The sequence below is a fragment of the Esox lucius genome, chromosome 3, assembly GCF_011004845.1.
Source record: "Esox lucius isolate fEsoLuc1 chromosome 3, fEsoLuc1.pri, whole genome shotgun sequence".
Lineage (NCBI taxonomy): Eukaryota > Metazoa > Chordata > Actinopteri > Esociformes > Esocidae > Esox > Esox lucius.
In genome coordinates, this window is record NC_047571.1 from 15,546,419 (window position 1) to 15,563,702 (window position 17,284).

Below are 17,284 nucleotides of genomic sequence, written 5' to 3' on the forward strand. Positions count from 1 at the left end.
GGCATAGGCATCCTATCCAGGGGAGAAGTTTTCTGTGTTTATGGAATGTTTGTGGGATCTTTTTATTTCAGCTCATGAAATGTAGGACCAACACTTAATCATATGCATATATATATTTGTGTGTTTTTAAGTGTAGCCAGGGTTAGCCTTTAATTAGCCTTTAACTAACCATCCTGGCGAATGTTCTTAATAGTGACAGTGGAAATATGAAGGCCATTCCAATTAATCCAAATACAGAAACCCTCTATACCCTATTGCTCTACCAGGTATTAGTCACTACCAGACACTTCCACCCATGCATCTGGAGACGAGGTTGGGACCATGTTGGTTGTGGATTGTCAGGCGTTCTTCGGTTGTGTTTTCTAATGGGGAGATTACAGTATTTCATCAAATGCATGCCTGTTTTCTCAAAGTAATATTTTCATGTTTTTAGGGATTTTAATTCATTTTTCTCATTGGGTGGTTCAAATGTATTTGGTTGCCCATCTACGAGTTTCTGCGGTGGAAATCCCACTTTGATTTGATTAGGTGTTACTTTGATATAAAATGTTCTGCTGACTGAACACAACTCTGTTTGGCTTGACTGTGTGTTTTCCTGTGCTTGTTGTTTGTGGTTCTCATCATGAGGCAGCCACTAGGCAGGCAGGAAGGAGACCAGCTGCTGGGCAGGCAGATGTTCCAGCCAGGTAATTGTGAATGTGCACAAGAGGATTATGCTCCATAGTCGGTCAGATGAAGGCCGACGCTCGGGGAGGGGGGTTTACTCGTAACTCCTGGAGTGAGCTAGCTATGGTGCTCAAGAGTTCTGGAAGCACATGCAGCTGTGCCTCCTGTCACACCTGTCAGTCCTGTGGTCAGTCTTGTCACCATGTTCATGTGACACCAGAACAACCTAAGAACTATTGTAACGTTCCCAAGACGAGTTTTCAGAATGAAGCTGATTTGAAGCTGTCCGTTTTTGATACCACTGAAAATACATTGTGTGCTGATACATTTGATTATTTCGTTGTGTATGTTCACTTCTTTCTTAATGCTTTATGCAATGTCTTTGGTTTGTGCTTCGGATGAGCACTGGTACTCAAGTTGTATTTTAATAAATACTCTGAATGAGTAATAAAGGCTAGTTGTATCAAAGATACCAAGAACTAAAGGTAATAACGCCAAAGCGATACCTTAACAGCCTTATTTAAGTCATGGGTGTACAAAAACCCTCTCCTGCTCTTCCTCACAGATGCTTGCCTTAACTAGATTCCAGATGTGAGTGCCAACATCTGTCTCCCAGTGATACTACACCATATGAAAGTCTTACTGCAGTTTTGTGAGGCTAACGGGTGAGTGAATTGCCTCTCTTTGTAGATCCCATGCTTGATGCCCGGGGCTTGTGCTGTAGAGAACGTTCTTCTCCTATCTGGGTCACTTCACAGCCGAGTAGATTTAACTCTAAAACTAAGTGCAGCATTTTCAAGTCTATGCAGCCAGTGTGTTCAGCAATGCCAGTTTAATTTAGTATGCTTTGAGAAAAGTCCCCCTGAATTCATTCATAATCTCTTATCTTACTGACTAAATTAAAATTGCACATGTGCTTACTTTAAGTCATGTCGCCACAGCAGTATAGGAGTGTGTGGGGGGAGGGGTGTTTTTGAAGTCTCCTGCTCAGCAAATGAAAAGCTTGTTCTATTGGAATAGAATCTGTACATTGACTTGGCCAGGAACTTCCACGTGTTGGCTGCAAACCTCCCTAGTTGTTATGGGAGTATCTTGACGGTGCATGTTTTCATTGTCATGGTTTCCTTTACTTTCTTTGATACCTTTGGTCATCATGTTGACCAAAGAGCCCAAATGCAAATCCTACAACTAAGACTAACCATTGACTGGTTATTATGTGATGGATGTACCAACAGTGACCTTTGTCCAAGCCAAACAGGTCGGTATAATTATACTTTTTTCAATCAATATTGGGGTGAAACCCAGTACCTCAGTGTTGCATGGTTATTCACACCCTTTCTCTGCAGGTATACATTATTTTGGGAGTCAAATCCCATGCTACATTGACTCACAGTGTGAAATAATAGGGATTCAAATGTATTTTTAAATGACTACCCTTTTCCAAGTCCCCCATACATCTGTACATTTCCAGCACATATTAATCTACAAAGATTGTGAAATGGACTACAGTATGTATAAAAAAATAATTTCTAAATGGTGAAACCAATATGAACAAATCTCTTCAAATACACTATGAGAATCTATACTTTACCCACTTAGTAATTGTTTTTTTGAATCAAACATTTACAGTGTCCCAATAATTAGAGGACACTGTAATTTCTGAAGAATGAAAAAAGAAATCCACCTTTTAAGCGTGACAATATTTTGGTCATGTTAATGTAGAAGGTGTCATACAGGAAAATAGAAAGGAAATTAAGGTGTCAGGGTCAAGTCCAGTATGTCGAACAATCTCATAATCCAACCTCCACCTCCGATTAGGCCATGTGCTCTGGTGATGACCTCTCTACTTGGCAGCAGTGTCATCTTCTCTCTAGCGACTTTTTGTGGTGTGTCAGGTGCATGCATGCTAACTGGTCATTAGCTGTAAGTGTTCTCCAAGCACATTGGTTCTGACTGACTTCCTGATTTAGCAAGCAGGGTTATCAGATGCCACCAGGCTTGGTTTCTTCTTAGGTTTCATCTCAACTAGGGAGTTTTTCCTAGTGTCTGTAAATCAATTTGTTATTTATTGCCCCTTACGGTTTTCAGGCTGGGTATCTGTGTAGGCACTTTTTGACAACTGTTATAAAAAGGGCTTTAAATTTGATTAGCATATTGAATGTCACAATGTAGTATAAGGAACCTAAAGCCCAAATTTCTTGTAATTATACATGCTGTATATGTTTTATCTAATCCTGGTGTAGATCATCAGTAACTAGCTCTGCCGTGATTGCTGTGGGATTAACTATTCTGACTTCACAACACCTGTTCACAGTTGCTGTTTTAACTGTCCTGGTGGACCTCTATTGCAGCCTAATGTTGAATTTCAGGTCACAATTCAATTCTGGCACAGAATGGAGTGACCGGTTGTGATTCACAACCTGCCGTGGTTTTGTTTCCAGTGAATGCTATAAACATCCTGGAGTCTAATGTCCATTCTATTTTGTAGAACAGCATGTTTGTGACAAACCTGAAGACATAGCTGGTGGAGGCTTAATGCAAGTCAGTGGAATTATTGCATAACTGCGTAGCTCATCGCGGCGTTGCAAACATAGTTATGTCATAAACCTTTTGGTAATTACTTTTTCATTTTGATCAAATTGAAATGCAATCTCAGAGCACGTTATGACATTCTGACAAACCGCAACCTTCTGAACCTATTTATCTTCAATATTCAGCGACTTTGAATCATGGGAAATAATTTGTTTTAGCCTTTGTCTCCTTGTTTGTTTTGACTTACATTGCTACTCCGATTAGTACAAGATATCTGTTGAAATAATTTAGGTCTTAAGGAAAAGAGAATTTCCAATGAGGTCTTAAGGGAATTTCCAATAAATTGTATTGTGCTTTTAGGCTTAGTTAATCTGACCAGGCAGACATTAAAGACATCCTAGAAAAAAAATCCTCTGTACTGATCTTGAGGAGACAAGGGAAAACTATTGTGAGGTTCACTTCTGCACTGTTCAACCAATCCTGTAAATGTGAAGGAATTGTCACCTTGTTAATGTCCAAAAAAGAAGTTGTTACATTCCTACACACTTTTTGGTGAGCCCACACAGGGGGTGGCATAGTTGGCAAGAAAACAATACGGCCACCGGCCTTTTTAATGTAAGTTTTAATGGCTTTGAATTGAAGGGACATGATTAGTGCTTTTATTATGAGGCCATATGGAATCCGAAGTCTTCTACTCCCCTGGCCCCCTCATACCAGGAGAGAGGAGATTATGGATCACCACCTTCAAAACACACTCACAGACATGCAGCATCCTTCTGAGTATTTGGAGTAGGGTTTTGGAGAAGGTTTTTTAAAAATCAGCTTTCCTCTTTGGCCAGACACTTTATTAGTGATGTAGGTGGATATCCTGGATAAAGCACATGACGTTATATCTTTGTGTAGTGCTCCAGTTCTGCAGAAGCTCCGGCAGACAGGTAATGGCGTAGGGAGGTTTTGTTCCGGTCTACTTCCTGAGCTACCTCCAGTTGACTTTGCAGCAGCCACGCATGGCTTTCAGCCCATCAGCTGCTTCTCTGTGTAGCATTTGAAGTTGAGACGGTGTATTAAAACTCTAGGAGTTCCTGGAGGAATGAAGCATAATGAAGCATAAGGTTGAGATGATAACCTTATTCACTGTGACATTTTATAACACCGGGGTTCGCTCTAAATGCCTGCCCCGGAGGCTTCCAACAGTTTCTGACATTTGAATGATTCATATGTATGCCTGCGTTCCTTCCCTTTTCAGTTTCAACCATTAGTTATAATCCAGGTGGTTTATGGACTGAGCCGAGGGGATGGAGAAAGCCCCCTGTGGAGGTGATTGAGGAGCCAAACTAGGACTTTGACTTCTATTCATTTTGGCCAAAGTGTAATAGCACTGGCCCTGGGATTGGAGCCGCCATGTCATGTTTTTGAGCATGCCGTATTAGCCGTTTTGATCTATGAATATTGCTTGACTTTCAAATGTTTCTGTTCAAAACATTTTCCCCAGTTTTTTTCCCCTCACCTCTCGAATTTCATTATTTCCTATTTCCAATGACGCCCTTGATTCATCTGCATTAACTCACACCTGCTTCAGGCGAGTCTAAGAGTGAGGCATGTTCTCCGATATATATCTTGCCAAGCTCTTCTGCTTCGTCACACTTCACCCAACCAGGCATTTGCCAACCTTAATACCATGGCCTCGACCGGGGTTAGAACCCTTGTCACGATGAACAAAGCTAAACTGTCACCCTGAACAAAGCTAAACTGCCACACAGGCGCCCTGAATTCATTTTCCCCCCCAACCACACTAGGAAAATACTCAAATGTATATTTTTAGCACTGTATAAAGACACTGTTTTAAATATGTATTAAAAAAACACTGTTTTTAAGGTTTTTTTTTTATAACTCCATGTGGATCTATATCATGTCCCCTTTTGCGCGCGTACACACACACACACACACACACACACACACACACCTACCTCACTTCAACAAGAGTCTGTGGCCTGCAGGGAAATTGTCACGCAGTACGCTGCTCAAGTCTTGCTGATCCTCATTTCACATTCTTAATTGGTTCTTTTGCAGGGGTAGATTTTTAAATTACTAACGTGATTCTAAACTGCCTCTGTTCAGCCCAGCGATAGGAAACGTCCCTCAACTGCCGAGATCTAAAAATAGAAGTGTTAGCTTTGGGACATGCCTGCACCATGGGCTGGTACATAATGCATTACCATAGCAGATGTTGTTGCATTACCTTTCTATTGTTATACTAAAATTCTTGCAATTAGGAGCTTACAGTCCCCCTTTTTCCCTTTGACAAGATGTCTTGGGTTAACTTACTGATTTACAACTGCATTTCTTGTTGGAATTTATCTATTTGGAGGACGTGCAATTTAATGCCTTACTGTATTTGTCTTTAGGCTAATTCCTAAAATATTAGACTTGATCTTTAATGGGCAGTTGGGAAGCGATTCACAATCTCTTATGTTGTTCCTCAGGTCCACACAGAGAACAACTATCCTATGGGGGAACATAGTGTGACATACTGGAACCATGACCAAAGTGCTCCCCAGAGTGGTGTCTAGTTCCTAGTGTGCAGATTACTGTTTTACATGGATGACACTAATCCCAATATAATCCTCATCCTGCCTTTCCTAATGTTATGATTAGCTCTACAACTACAATGATCAAGGATTACATTTGAATATGATACATGTTCATTAATACACATGCTGCTGCATATCAACATCTGAACCGTTGTTTCATTCCATAACCCTTTGGCGTTCTGTGTTTTTTCTTTTAGCGTTGGAAAGGAAGATGTCCATAAGGCACAGCAGAGAGGAACTGATCAAGAGAGGTGTGCTGAAGGAGATCTTCGAGAAAGGTGAGAGGCTTTTCTAATTAACCAGACGAGAAGAATCAGACCAACCTCATTCTGTGCTCTTCATTTTTGGCGTAAAATCATGAAATGAAGTGGGATGATTAGGTATTGAACAATGTTATTCTTGCAAGTCTTATGGGATCCCATTAGTTGCCCCTTCATGTCTGATTCAAAGTCCCTCTCACTCAACACTGTCATCTTAAAGGAAAATTTGATTAGAGAATCAATTCAGAATTGAATAATCGCACCAGTCCCCGCCCTGCAAAAACAGGTTGCTAGGGTATTATCTGTTTTTTAACTGGCTGACGCTGAGGATTGGTCCGGCATGTGTCAGGATTTCATAGAAAACACTAACTGTCCAATTCCACACCCTCCTGCACTTGTACCAACAGGAGGCTGTTGTTGGTTGATGAGAACAAGACATGTATTGGAGTAAAGCTGAGAGGGACTACAAAATCTTGGATTGTGGAAATCCTGATAATGTTACAACCGTTGTTCACTTTAATATGAACATGTGTTCTTGTATTAAAACAGTGGTTCCTCAGACTGCTTTGGCATGCCCTAGTATGATGTAGGTGATCATAAAATACTCTACTTTAAACTGGAATTTGGCAATAATTCAGGATCTATGACATTCTAGGATCGTGGGTGAATCTGGACGTCGTTGACCAAAACGTTATAGGTTGCATAATGTGAGCTGCTAAAAGAAGTGTAGTTCTCTTAACCCACATATCAGGTCCCTATTTATAAAAATAAAAATGTTGGTTGTGTCTTTTGTAGTTATTCATTCACAATGAGAGTGCCCTCACAATGTGAAGATTGTTTTTTTTGTTGTTGTGTAAAACCGATTTCCCTTAAGGAGCAATGAAATTATCTGAAGGTGCATGAGAAAAAGTCTGAGTATTGCAACTTTTCTTGGATGACTGTCTGCTGTCAATTTACGGTGACAAAGGTGATATGTGTCAGACATCAGTCTTTGTCGCTATGGGGTTTCCCAGCTACACCTCCAGGGACTTCATGCAGTGCTTGTCATTATGCAACCATTTTATAAAATTTCTGATGTGTTGAGGAACTTGTCCATAGACTCCATCTTATAGAATGTCTTAGGATTCATGAGTCATTGCTTCTCTCTCGCTGTGGCCTCCTGAAGGGTATGAGGTGCTACGGTTTGTTTGAGTTCAACAGAAAATGTGTGCGTACCATAGTTGTCAGGTTCCCACAATGCATCACCTCTGTAGACCTGCCGTTTCATTTCATGTCTTCTGTAAATGTATAGACAAGTTGGTGTTTCTGTCTCTCTCCAGCCACAGTGGAATTCCGGTCCTCGATGGATAGTGGAGTCTGCGCTCAGGAGAGCTCTAGTATGAAGTCGTCCATGAAATCTGTTGGTTTCCCCAGCGACGTTCAGGACAACCCATCCAAACCCCCCGGGTACCACAAACAGCCTCCCGCGCTGCCCCCGAAACCTTTCAACAGGATCCCCAGCCACACAATCCCCAACTACAGCACAGGTAATCCCATACGCCCTGTCACTGTCAGGTCGGACTAATTCAAAAGCCAGTGTGCCTAACACGTGATATCCCACAACCAGATTTTCTGATCAGCTTCAACAAAGGGAATTTGGATTTGCATTCAGATTTGCGTCGGGTTATTCTCTCCCCTGAGGGTGTTGAAGGACACCGTTTTTTGTCTGAGGCTCCGATGTGTTACAGGGAAAAGTGGTTTATATACAGAATAATCATGTTTGGCACTCTGCATGCTGAGCACCGACACTCGGATACAGACACGCGGAGAACATTCGTTCAGTTACTCAGAGTTTAATAACCCTGAACGTGTTGTCAGTAGACACTTTGTCCTGTGTGCAGAGGGTGAATGGAGAGATTAGTGTCATTAGGTCTCAGTCTAGCCAGTTAAGCTGTACTCGCTCTCCCCTTTTGTCTGTCAGGGCCCAGTTGTCAAACAGCTAGAAGTAGCAATAGAGTAATGCAGTTATTTTTGCGCAATCAATCTGGGGCTCAATCTGGGGCTTTTACTGTATACTGTATCTGATGGTCATATGTGTCCTCCAGTCATGTCATGTTGATTGAGACCTGGGTTTCCCTGGCCAGGAAGTTATGCAACGCCCAATTTGTTCTGATCCCTTACCAGGTTTGACATGGTGGAACATTTAACTATTCAAAGACCCTGTACTCCACAAAACATCTTAATACCTCTCTGCTACTGCTATTCAAATGAAGTGACATTGATATTTCGCTGTTTCTGTCTCTTTGTCCAACTGTGCTCCCTGGTCCCTGTCCAGACTCTTGCCAGCAGATGAAGCTGCCTGGTATGCCAGGCCAGGGAGGGAAGCTCTCTCCTCCACTACCTCCTAAGAAGGTGATGATATGTGTGCCTCCAGGGGGGTTGGACACTTCCTGCTCCTCGCCCTCCCCGCTCAGCAACTTCTCCAAGCAGAAGTGCCCCTCTCAAGGCCACCCCCCCCACCACAGTTCTCTACTCCCCTCGCAGCTCGCAGCCCTGGCCAACCTCCACCAGGGGCTCCTGGGGGGCGGAAACCACCATAGCTACGGACACACCTACAGCCACAGCCACGGCCACCCTCTCCAGCTGCAGTACGGTTCCATGCAGGGCCACACCCCCAGCCGCATCATTGAGGAGCTTAACAAGACGCTGGCCTTCAATCTGCAGAGGCTTGAGAAGTGAGTGGTTCAGAATATTGCATAAAAAAAAAATGTAGCCTTCTTCCTGGACATTACTGGTATAGATGTTATAGATGGCACTACATAATGATGGAAGTACATCAGTAACAGTAACATCAGTTCTGTCATTACATTTACATCTTATACACCCCATGTAAAACAAGAAAAGGAACCAGGCAAGCTTAGATCAGCCTACCCACGATTAGAAGGAAGTAATGTTGTTGCCCTCGCTAGCTTCAAACCGGGGTCTCATATGTGACAGGCTGTGACTTTAACCACTACGCCACTAATCTATTTGTGTGCAGAGTGTTCTGCATTGTTAAACCAATTAGTTGAAACTCCACGGTTCTCAAAAATGTTTCCCTACTTTAGCTGACATCCAAACCAACAGCAGGTATAACAGTGATACACTATATTCAATACGTTAAATTTGAAAGATATTACTGTAGGGACCGATTGGGACATACTTCCTCGTCATAAGATTGCGCCTCGACATTAGATAATTTTGTCATGCATTAACGTCATGCAAAATTTGAATATTTAGCTGGACACTACTAAGTATTGTGTTAAAATGACTAATGTTCCTTATTAAGTTTACTTCCCCCACAATAGCAATCTATGAAATGTATAGCTTTTGCCACTGGCCATTTTTAACAGCTTATTAACCAGTAATAGGCCTACTAGTATCTACTACCTTACTACTTGGAGTAGAATTTAGCAATTGCTAGCAAGACTGAAGATGAAATTTACACCACCAAAGCAATTTCATTTCATGGCACAACAACATTTGTTTTTCTTTCATTCGTGAATCTGATACAATAACTATCCATATGGGTCACGATAACTGACTTTTTTTGTCTTAAGAAAAGATGAGAGATTTGTGGAAACCTCTCTTACTGCGCAAGGGGTTGTGGTCTATTTTACTCCAAAAAGCATGTACCGATGCACAATATAACTGTAAACAGTAACTACTAAAGCTTGTAGCTAGAGAAGTTTTTGCCTATCCTGAACAAATCCTAATGCATACATTGTTCTGTCACAGGCGAGGATCGAACACTGGTCGCCCACATGGCAGTCTGCATCTCTAACCACTACACCATCAATGGGTAGTCAGGCAGGCGCTCAGAGACATTCGCTCTTGGTCGGCTCTGCTTACTTGGTCCGGCAAAAAGCCATATGGAGACCTATGTGTTGATGTCTCTTTGTGTCCACTATGAAGTAAATATAAGGTCTATGCAGCCTTATTGTGTAGGGGCAGCTTTTGTTGATGTAAAGGCTGAAATCAAGACAAATCCTCTTATCTAGACACATTTTCAATAAGATTGTAACCAACCATATTGAAAAGAAATGAATCAAATCTCCGAAGAAAAACACTAATTGCCTTGGTTACATAAGTGTACATGTCCGTAATAATGGGGTTTGTAACTGTGTTCCGATTTAACCCATTACATTCCAAACAAAAGCAATTTGCTGTCAGTTGACATCAATTGAAGTGATTCTGACTAGCCCTAAATGGAATCAACAGATAGCCATGGTCTACATTGTGCTAATGAGGAAAAAAAGTGAAAGCTCACCAGTGAGGCTACATCGAGGTCAATGGCAACCTTAAGGTAGCTGCAGGAATATCCAGCAAGAACTGGGCACTCCCGGCATGTTCCAACAATTGTACATATTCTCCACTGAGCTATTGGGTACAGTTGCATGTTGAAAGTCATTTTCACAAAAAATGATATCCAAGCTGTATACATTTAGCAAGAATACCAATTCAATCTCCCAAAACCGTGTGGGAAAATGTCTTCTGGTCTGATTTATCTATTTGGTACAAAACCAACCAACAAAACCAACAAGGCTCATCATCCAGGGTACACACGTTGTGGCATCAGGTTTAGATTTTTTGGTTTTGGAGAAAAGTTTGGTTACAAAATCTTATTAAAGATATTTTTTTTCATTCTTTGCCTTTACATCAACATGTAAGCTGCATTTTTAAGAAGGTGTCTAGCCTTTTGATATCTACTGTATGTTCGCTACAGTATGTGTTTGGTGTGGCAGGTCTAGCTGTTTTGTAGGTCATGTCACCTCTGCCTGGTGATTCAGGTCTGGGTACCCCCATGTGGCTCTGTAGAAATCTGCCCCAGCTCGCCCTGCCCCACTTTGACATGTGTGGTGTGTGCACAACCTGGCCCACTTTGAGGTGTGTGGTGTTTGCACACAACCTGGCACCCAGACCTCCTCTGGAGACAAGCCTGTCACAACTGATGCCACAACTGATGCCACAGTCTGTCCTCGTTCTCTGTAGCTTATGTAACATTTTACTGCAGAAATCGCAAAATGGAACAAGAAAAACAAGAGTTAGACAGTCTTTATCTCCCTTACAATTAAAAAAAAGTCAGTGATATCATTTGTATAGACTGGATTCCAGTGTGTGTACTAGGGCTGCACAGTATTGGAAAGAACTAACATTGCCTTATTTAGTTTTTCTGCGATATATATTGCGATATGAAGAAATATAGGATGTCTTCAGAAAGAGCTTTGGCTATCAACCTGACAGTGTGTATCCTTCATTCTTCCCCAGGCCCATCCTCTACAATTACAATTTATGAAACTCTTAATTATATTTCACAACAGGTTGCTAGGTATTAATATGTAATAGTATAGCAACTGTAGTAAAATAGAATGCGCAATTGGGCATAACTTCCAAAGCACTGCAATGTGGTCCACTTGTTCAGGTGCAGCCTTCACCAAGTTCCCAGCATCGTCTGTTGTAATACACACTAGATGACTCCTCTATTGGCTGCAATCAGCTAAAGCTTCTGGGAAAATGTAGTTTGCAAACAGCGACATTTCAGGTGGAAGTCCTCATTAATAAAGTGTAGGTCAGACTTATGTAGGGCTCCGTTGTCCGGCTGGAGCACAAGTCTGTTGTAGCTGTGTAATATTCCACTTGTGACAGCTCTGTTTCAACTTGTGTCTTGCATTTCTCGTACAGCTCTGGGATGGCAAATTGAGAAAAATTGTTGCGTGATGGCATTACATACCGCTTGTCAAGCAAACGGATCATGTTTTTAAAACCCTCTTTGTTTACCGTGTTAATTGGTGTCTTGTGAAATGTTATTGAATCTGTGATTTCTCTCTTCCGTTTGGAACCTTTCTCGTACGGTGTAATACTGGCAAAGGCATTGAGATGCTTTGCAACAATTGCAAGGCACTCTCGACAAAGTACCTGTTTTTGGTCAACATTATCCTGTCTAGCCAAAATATTTCCATGTAATTGATGATGCATTTCTTTTTGCAACCAAATTCTCCATTTCAGTCTTTTTTGCCTGTTCATCGCTCATCATTTCGTCACGGGCAAGCAGAGCCTACATGTCAACCAAGTGCCGCAACAAACCGTGTTTATAATAATAATAATAATAATCTGTGTATCCAGTAACACATAAATCTGAGTAAATTACCTTATATCAGACAGATATAATGCTAGTTTTCCATTTGATAAAATATAATATATATATATATATATATTGGTGTATACACAATTGTTGTTACTTAACCCCCTATTTGTGTGCATGAGCGTGATCCAGCCTCAGCTGGGGTCCTCTGAAGCAACCCCACACACAGCCTCTGATTGTTTGCTTTGAATGTCTCTTATGATGTCCTGAATGGTCCGAGTGGGCTCTCCCAACAGCGGCCTGTTTTGAGTCAGTGTCACAACTGTGAGCTGTCTAATATTTGGATTAAACCACACTTTGTAGAGTTTTTTTTTTTTTTTGGTTTGTTTTTTTTACTCGCTCAATAGCTCCAAGTAAATGCCCATGATTTAGAAAAAGATACTGCTAGCTTCCAGCTTCACACTTGCACCTCAAGTGTGTTGAGGCAGTTCAAGACAGTTTGGCATTTCTCAGAGAAACACACAGGAAATGGAAATGAGTCAACCACTTTCAGATTCGTGGTCATCGCACATTCAATGCACATTCAATGACGGAACGGTTCGTTTCAGACTATGAAGAAGATGCTGTCTTATCCACTGTTAGCACTAACCCCTGCTCTTTCATTCTGCTGCACGCAGCAATGCAATGCATTCCGGTCAGTGTAGTCTGCTGGACAGAACTCAAACGCCCTCTGTGGTCATCGATGAGGATGACAAGGAAAACATGCCCAATGAGTCTGATTACGAGGACCTCCCCAGCATGTACAAAGACGAGGAGGACGATGATGATGAGGACGATGACGAAGATGACGACGATGACTCACTCTTCACAAGTAAGGGGTTCCCATGGCATGCACGGTAGAATAACGGTTCCCTTTCTTGGAGGGATTGCGAACATCTATTGTGTGGCTGTCCACCTAAACCCCATGGCTCAGAGGGTTCAACGGATGGCATTTCTGCACTGCTGGCACCCAGGGATCCGGTCACCCTAACTATTGGTATGTGTGTAGGTACACTGGCTCTGAAGGTGCTGAGGAAGGACTCTCTGGCCGTCAAGCTGAGTAACCGGCCATCCAAGAGAGAGCTGGAGGAGAAGAACATCCTGCCAGTGCAGACAGACGAGGAGAGACTGGAGTCAAGGCAGCAGATTGGTACCAAGCTCACACGGTGAGAGGACATACTTTTCATGAGCTTTCTCGAGATATGAATGTTGCCAGGTAGACCAGGTTCTTCTCATTAGTGCTGTTCCCACGGTCTTCGGTATGTTTTCATGTATCGAGAGCGGTGTCCAGTCTGTTAAATACCTATACAGCATCTTTAATGTACCACTCATGTTAGTATACCATTAGACTGCTGCAGTGCCAACAGCTCTCTGATTTAAAAGGCATGTTAATTTCCCTTCCACAGTCTGTTAGAGCTGCCAGGTTACTGTTGTTAACAGCCAAATGTGGAGCACTTTTGGAAAATGGTCTGATATCCCTCCTAACATAACTAGCTATGACTCATCGTCCTTAAGTAGTTAGCTCCCTTCTGGTGCTTTTAAAAGCACAATGTAAATCTTTTCCATCATTTTAGTATTATTGTCTTTCCATCCGTTTAAAGATTAGCCCTCCATTTCGGCAGGAGGGGTGCTGAGAACTGAGCTGACCTAATTTCAGCAATGCATCATGGCTCCGTCTCTCTCCCTCACTCTTTCTTCCCACTGCCTGCCATCCTCCCTCGCTCCCTGAATCACCACATTGATATGTGCCAAGCCATTACCACCCCACTCCTCCACTCCTTCGCAATACTTTCCCTCACACACCGATCATAGTACTTTGTACTATCCTTGTGGGGACCACAACGTTACTCACATTAGTCAATATCCTTTCTGCCCGAATTCTTATCCCCAAAAAACAAATCCTAACCTTCGCTCCTGTTATAATCTTTAATGTAAACCACTGCTGAAAATAATATTTTTTGTTTTGTTTTACGGGAACCGGAAGAATTTACAGTATCAAGCTAACACTTTTTTTTTATTTTAATTTTATTTTTTTACTATCCTGCAAAATGGGAGCATACACACACCACATTGGTTACTGGCTGGCCCATACAGAGTGATATCAGAGCAGAAACACTCAGTGGATTCATATTGCATTTGAACATAAACAGAGCAGTTCTTTTTATTTCAAGGAGAAAATGGCCTTGCCCTGTTTTTCAATTCTGTGGTTTGAGTGACTGTGCCATCAGTGAACCGGATGCTGCTTGGATCCGACAGAATAGGGAGTATGGCAATCTTAAAACAATTCTGTCCATTATCTCACTACTTACTGTGACAACTTTCCAGGGGATGTACTTGCATACAGTCATGAGACAGAAGTTTGTTTACATTGAGTATAGTTGCATCTTTAGTTGATGGTTGATACAGCTTTTCACCATTAGCCAAGTAGTGTTTATCAGGGATTTTAAAGCATGTCAATGTATTCGATTTGTATTCATCACGCCACAACTGGCATTTGGAATGCAGCATTAAATAAAAGGAACATCATGGTTTGATGTGAAAGAGAAGGCGTCCTCCGTTGCTGTTCCCTGTTGGTGATTGGCACATTGTTGTCCCCAAGACATGTTGCCGTGTTCCCAGAATTCTCCCTGTCCTTTAAGCAATGTCATTGTGAGTCCCAAAAGACTCCTAGATCCTTTAGTGCACTACATTAGACCCACACTCATGGGGATTTGGTTTTGTATAGTGTCTTACATGAAAGATAGGGTACCATTTAGGAGCCAGTCTGCATCTTAACTCCCAATTTCATGCTATTTGCCACATGTGTTGTTTTTCTCTGAATCGGGCTCTGTGGCAGACAAATGTATGGTTGTAATCTTGTGCGGTTGGGGTCATGATGACCTTTAGCATCTCTGCTGTGCTTATTGTCAAGGACACCAGGAGAGACATCCTGTAATAAAAATGATTGCTCATCATTGTACATTTTGGTCATTTTGGAACTATCGTAATTCAGTATGTAATATCATTACAGTTAAAGCGATGCATGGAACAGTGTACTATTAGAATAAGGATTATGACAAGGACAGTGATGAACATAATTATGATGGTTTGGGGCGAGCGTGAGGTCATTCATTGTTGGGTTGAAGTCAGCACTGTGCGAGTCTGGGTGTCATCAGAAGGCTGTGAAGAAGAGACTACTGTTGTCAATGACAAGACCTCAGTAGACAAACCAACCAGTCCCACTAACTTGATTAACTCTACGTAAAAGAAAGTATCCAGTTTTTATTTTATTTTACTTTTTTTGAATCTTACATCTTATTTTTTAAGCAGGCAGGATATTCTGATATATTTGATAATTTGTCTTTTACCCAAATAAATGCTATTCAGTTGTTAATAGTATGTCTCATTCATAAAAATGGATTTAATACACCGGAAGAAGTGGAATAATAAAATGAGTACACTGCAAAAACCATTCTTTAAAAAGAAAATGAAATATTCAAGGCATATTTTCTAAAGCCAAGCACTATTATCTAATATAACTTTAGCTTGTCAATTTTTTTTTCTCCTTCTTTTAAGGTGGGTTAGATTTTTAACCTGAAAACAAAGATAAATATACCTGACATTGTTTACAGTGTATAGGGAATAACAGTGGTTTTCTTGCTGACAAGCACACCATTTCCCATATATTGTAGCCCATTGGCAAAGAATAAGAATTATTCTACTGAACAAGATATAGTACATGGATAAAAGACAATATTGCATAAATATGCCCCGACACCATAAGGAAATCCCTATTGTTTTTATTATCCCTGGCTTGAATCATACTTTCATTTTGTTTGGTTCAAAATATGTTGAACAAAACAATTTTCAGATTTACAAATGAGTTCTCTGTCAAACTTCCCCACTGACAAGCAGCAGGGTTTGCCACACTCTGCTGGTTTAGCATAGGAAATGCCAAAGTGTGGATTAAATTAACTTTACTACTCTACATGCTGTAAAAAGGCAGCATTTGCAATAGTAATGGGAGTAACAGAAAACCATTTTGTGAGATTGATTCATGCTATAGTATTATACTGTATGTATTAGTTTTAGCCATCAGTTCATAAGTAAATGTTATCTCAGTGCAGAATAAGAAGCTGATATGTGTATTCTGACCTTGAGGAGACTGGTGCTGCTCTAAAGAATATCACCCTGAGAAAGGAATGAGCACAGCACACAGAATATTCCTGAAATGTCTCTGCTCACTGCTTTGAATTCAGTCACTTTCTATTAATGTCTGGCAGAGACTAGATGTAGATTTCTGTACTGACTGAAATGCCACCCGTCCTGACGTGCCAACTGGTCCATAGCGATCAGCCTGGCACTAGCGCTGTCAGTCAAACTGTCACTTAGAAAACACTGGCTGAATGGAGTCTGTTAAAAGCAAAGTGACAGCATGGGAGTGACTAACTGGCTAGACAGGTATGAAAAGAAACTAGCCTTTTTCTTCATTTGATTTGGCTCATGTCATTTCAGGCCTTTGCCTTGCAGTACACACGCTTATCCATGTTTTCACTCGTATCTGTAGAATGATGATTTTTCCTTGAAGTCATTATGCATAGTTTTACTGACACCATGTAGGTTGACACTGATTGGGGACAGTTTGCTGCTTTTGTTGCACAGGTGGCTTATCGTGTTTGGGTTTGAAGTTGACTTAGTGTCTGCTGTACGGTTGACCTGACGATGTGTGTCGGGTTTTGTCTGTGTCTTTGTGCAGGCGATTGAGTCAGCGACCCAGTGCTGAGGAGCTGGAACAGAGGAATATCCTGAAACGTGAGTACTGTATGTACCGCTCTTCCCTAACCCATCATTACAACATCCACATATACACATGCACTGATGATGATCACCTCAGTGATGGTTTCCATGTGACTGCTTCTGTAACTAACTTGAAACTTGAACCCCTTTGTAGTGTATTATTCAACGTTTAATACCAGTGGTTTACGCAAGCTGCCTCAAACCACAGCTACCCTGGTTATTTCAGAAGCCTACTTATTCCACAGCCAGTGGCACACATCTGGCCTGTTTTCCTTCCTTCCTGTGAGGAAGGCGAGGCAGTGTGGTTCCCTCAGGGATCT

At 41.5% G+C, this 17,284-nt stretch overlaps 1 protein-coding gene across 9 annotated transcripts in view; it reads left to right on the forward strand.

Annotated features, from left to right (window-relative positions):
• LOC105018597 (phosphatase and actin regulator 1) overlaps positions 1 to 17,284 on the forward strand; it is a 70,485-nt gene that overhangs the window by 45,643 nt on the left and 7,558 nt on the right. For 8 of the 9 annotated variants that reach the window (XM_010884216.5, XM_013133327.4, XM_010884224.5 and 5 more), the window contains 6 exons: positions 5,987 to 6,067; positions 7,369 to 7,575; positions 8,364 to 8,763; positions 12,827 to 13,020; positions 13,198 to 13,354; positions 16,924 to 16,988. In XM_010884216.5, the coding sequence (XP_010882518.3) occupies positions 5,987 to 6,067; positions 7,369 to 7,575; positions 8,364 to 8,763; positions 12,827 to 13,020; positions 13,198 to 13,354; positions 16,924 to 16,988 (1,104 nt within the window). The remainder of the gene's footprint in view (positions 1 to 5,986; positions 6,068 to 7,368; positions 7,576 to 8,363; positions 8,764 to 12,826; positions 13,021 to 13,197; positions 13,355 to 16,923; positions 16,989 to 17,284) is intronic. The other variant, XM_010884179.4, reaches the window with a different exon arrangement.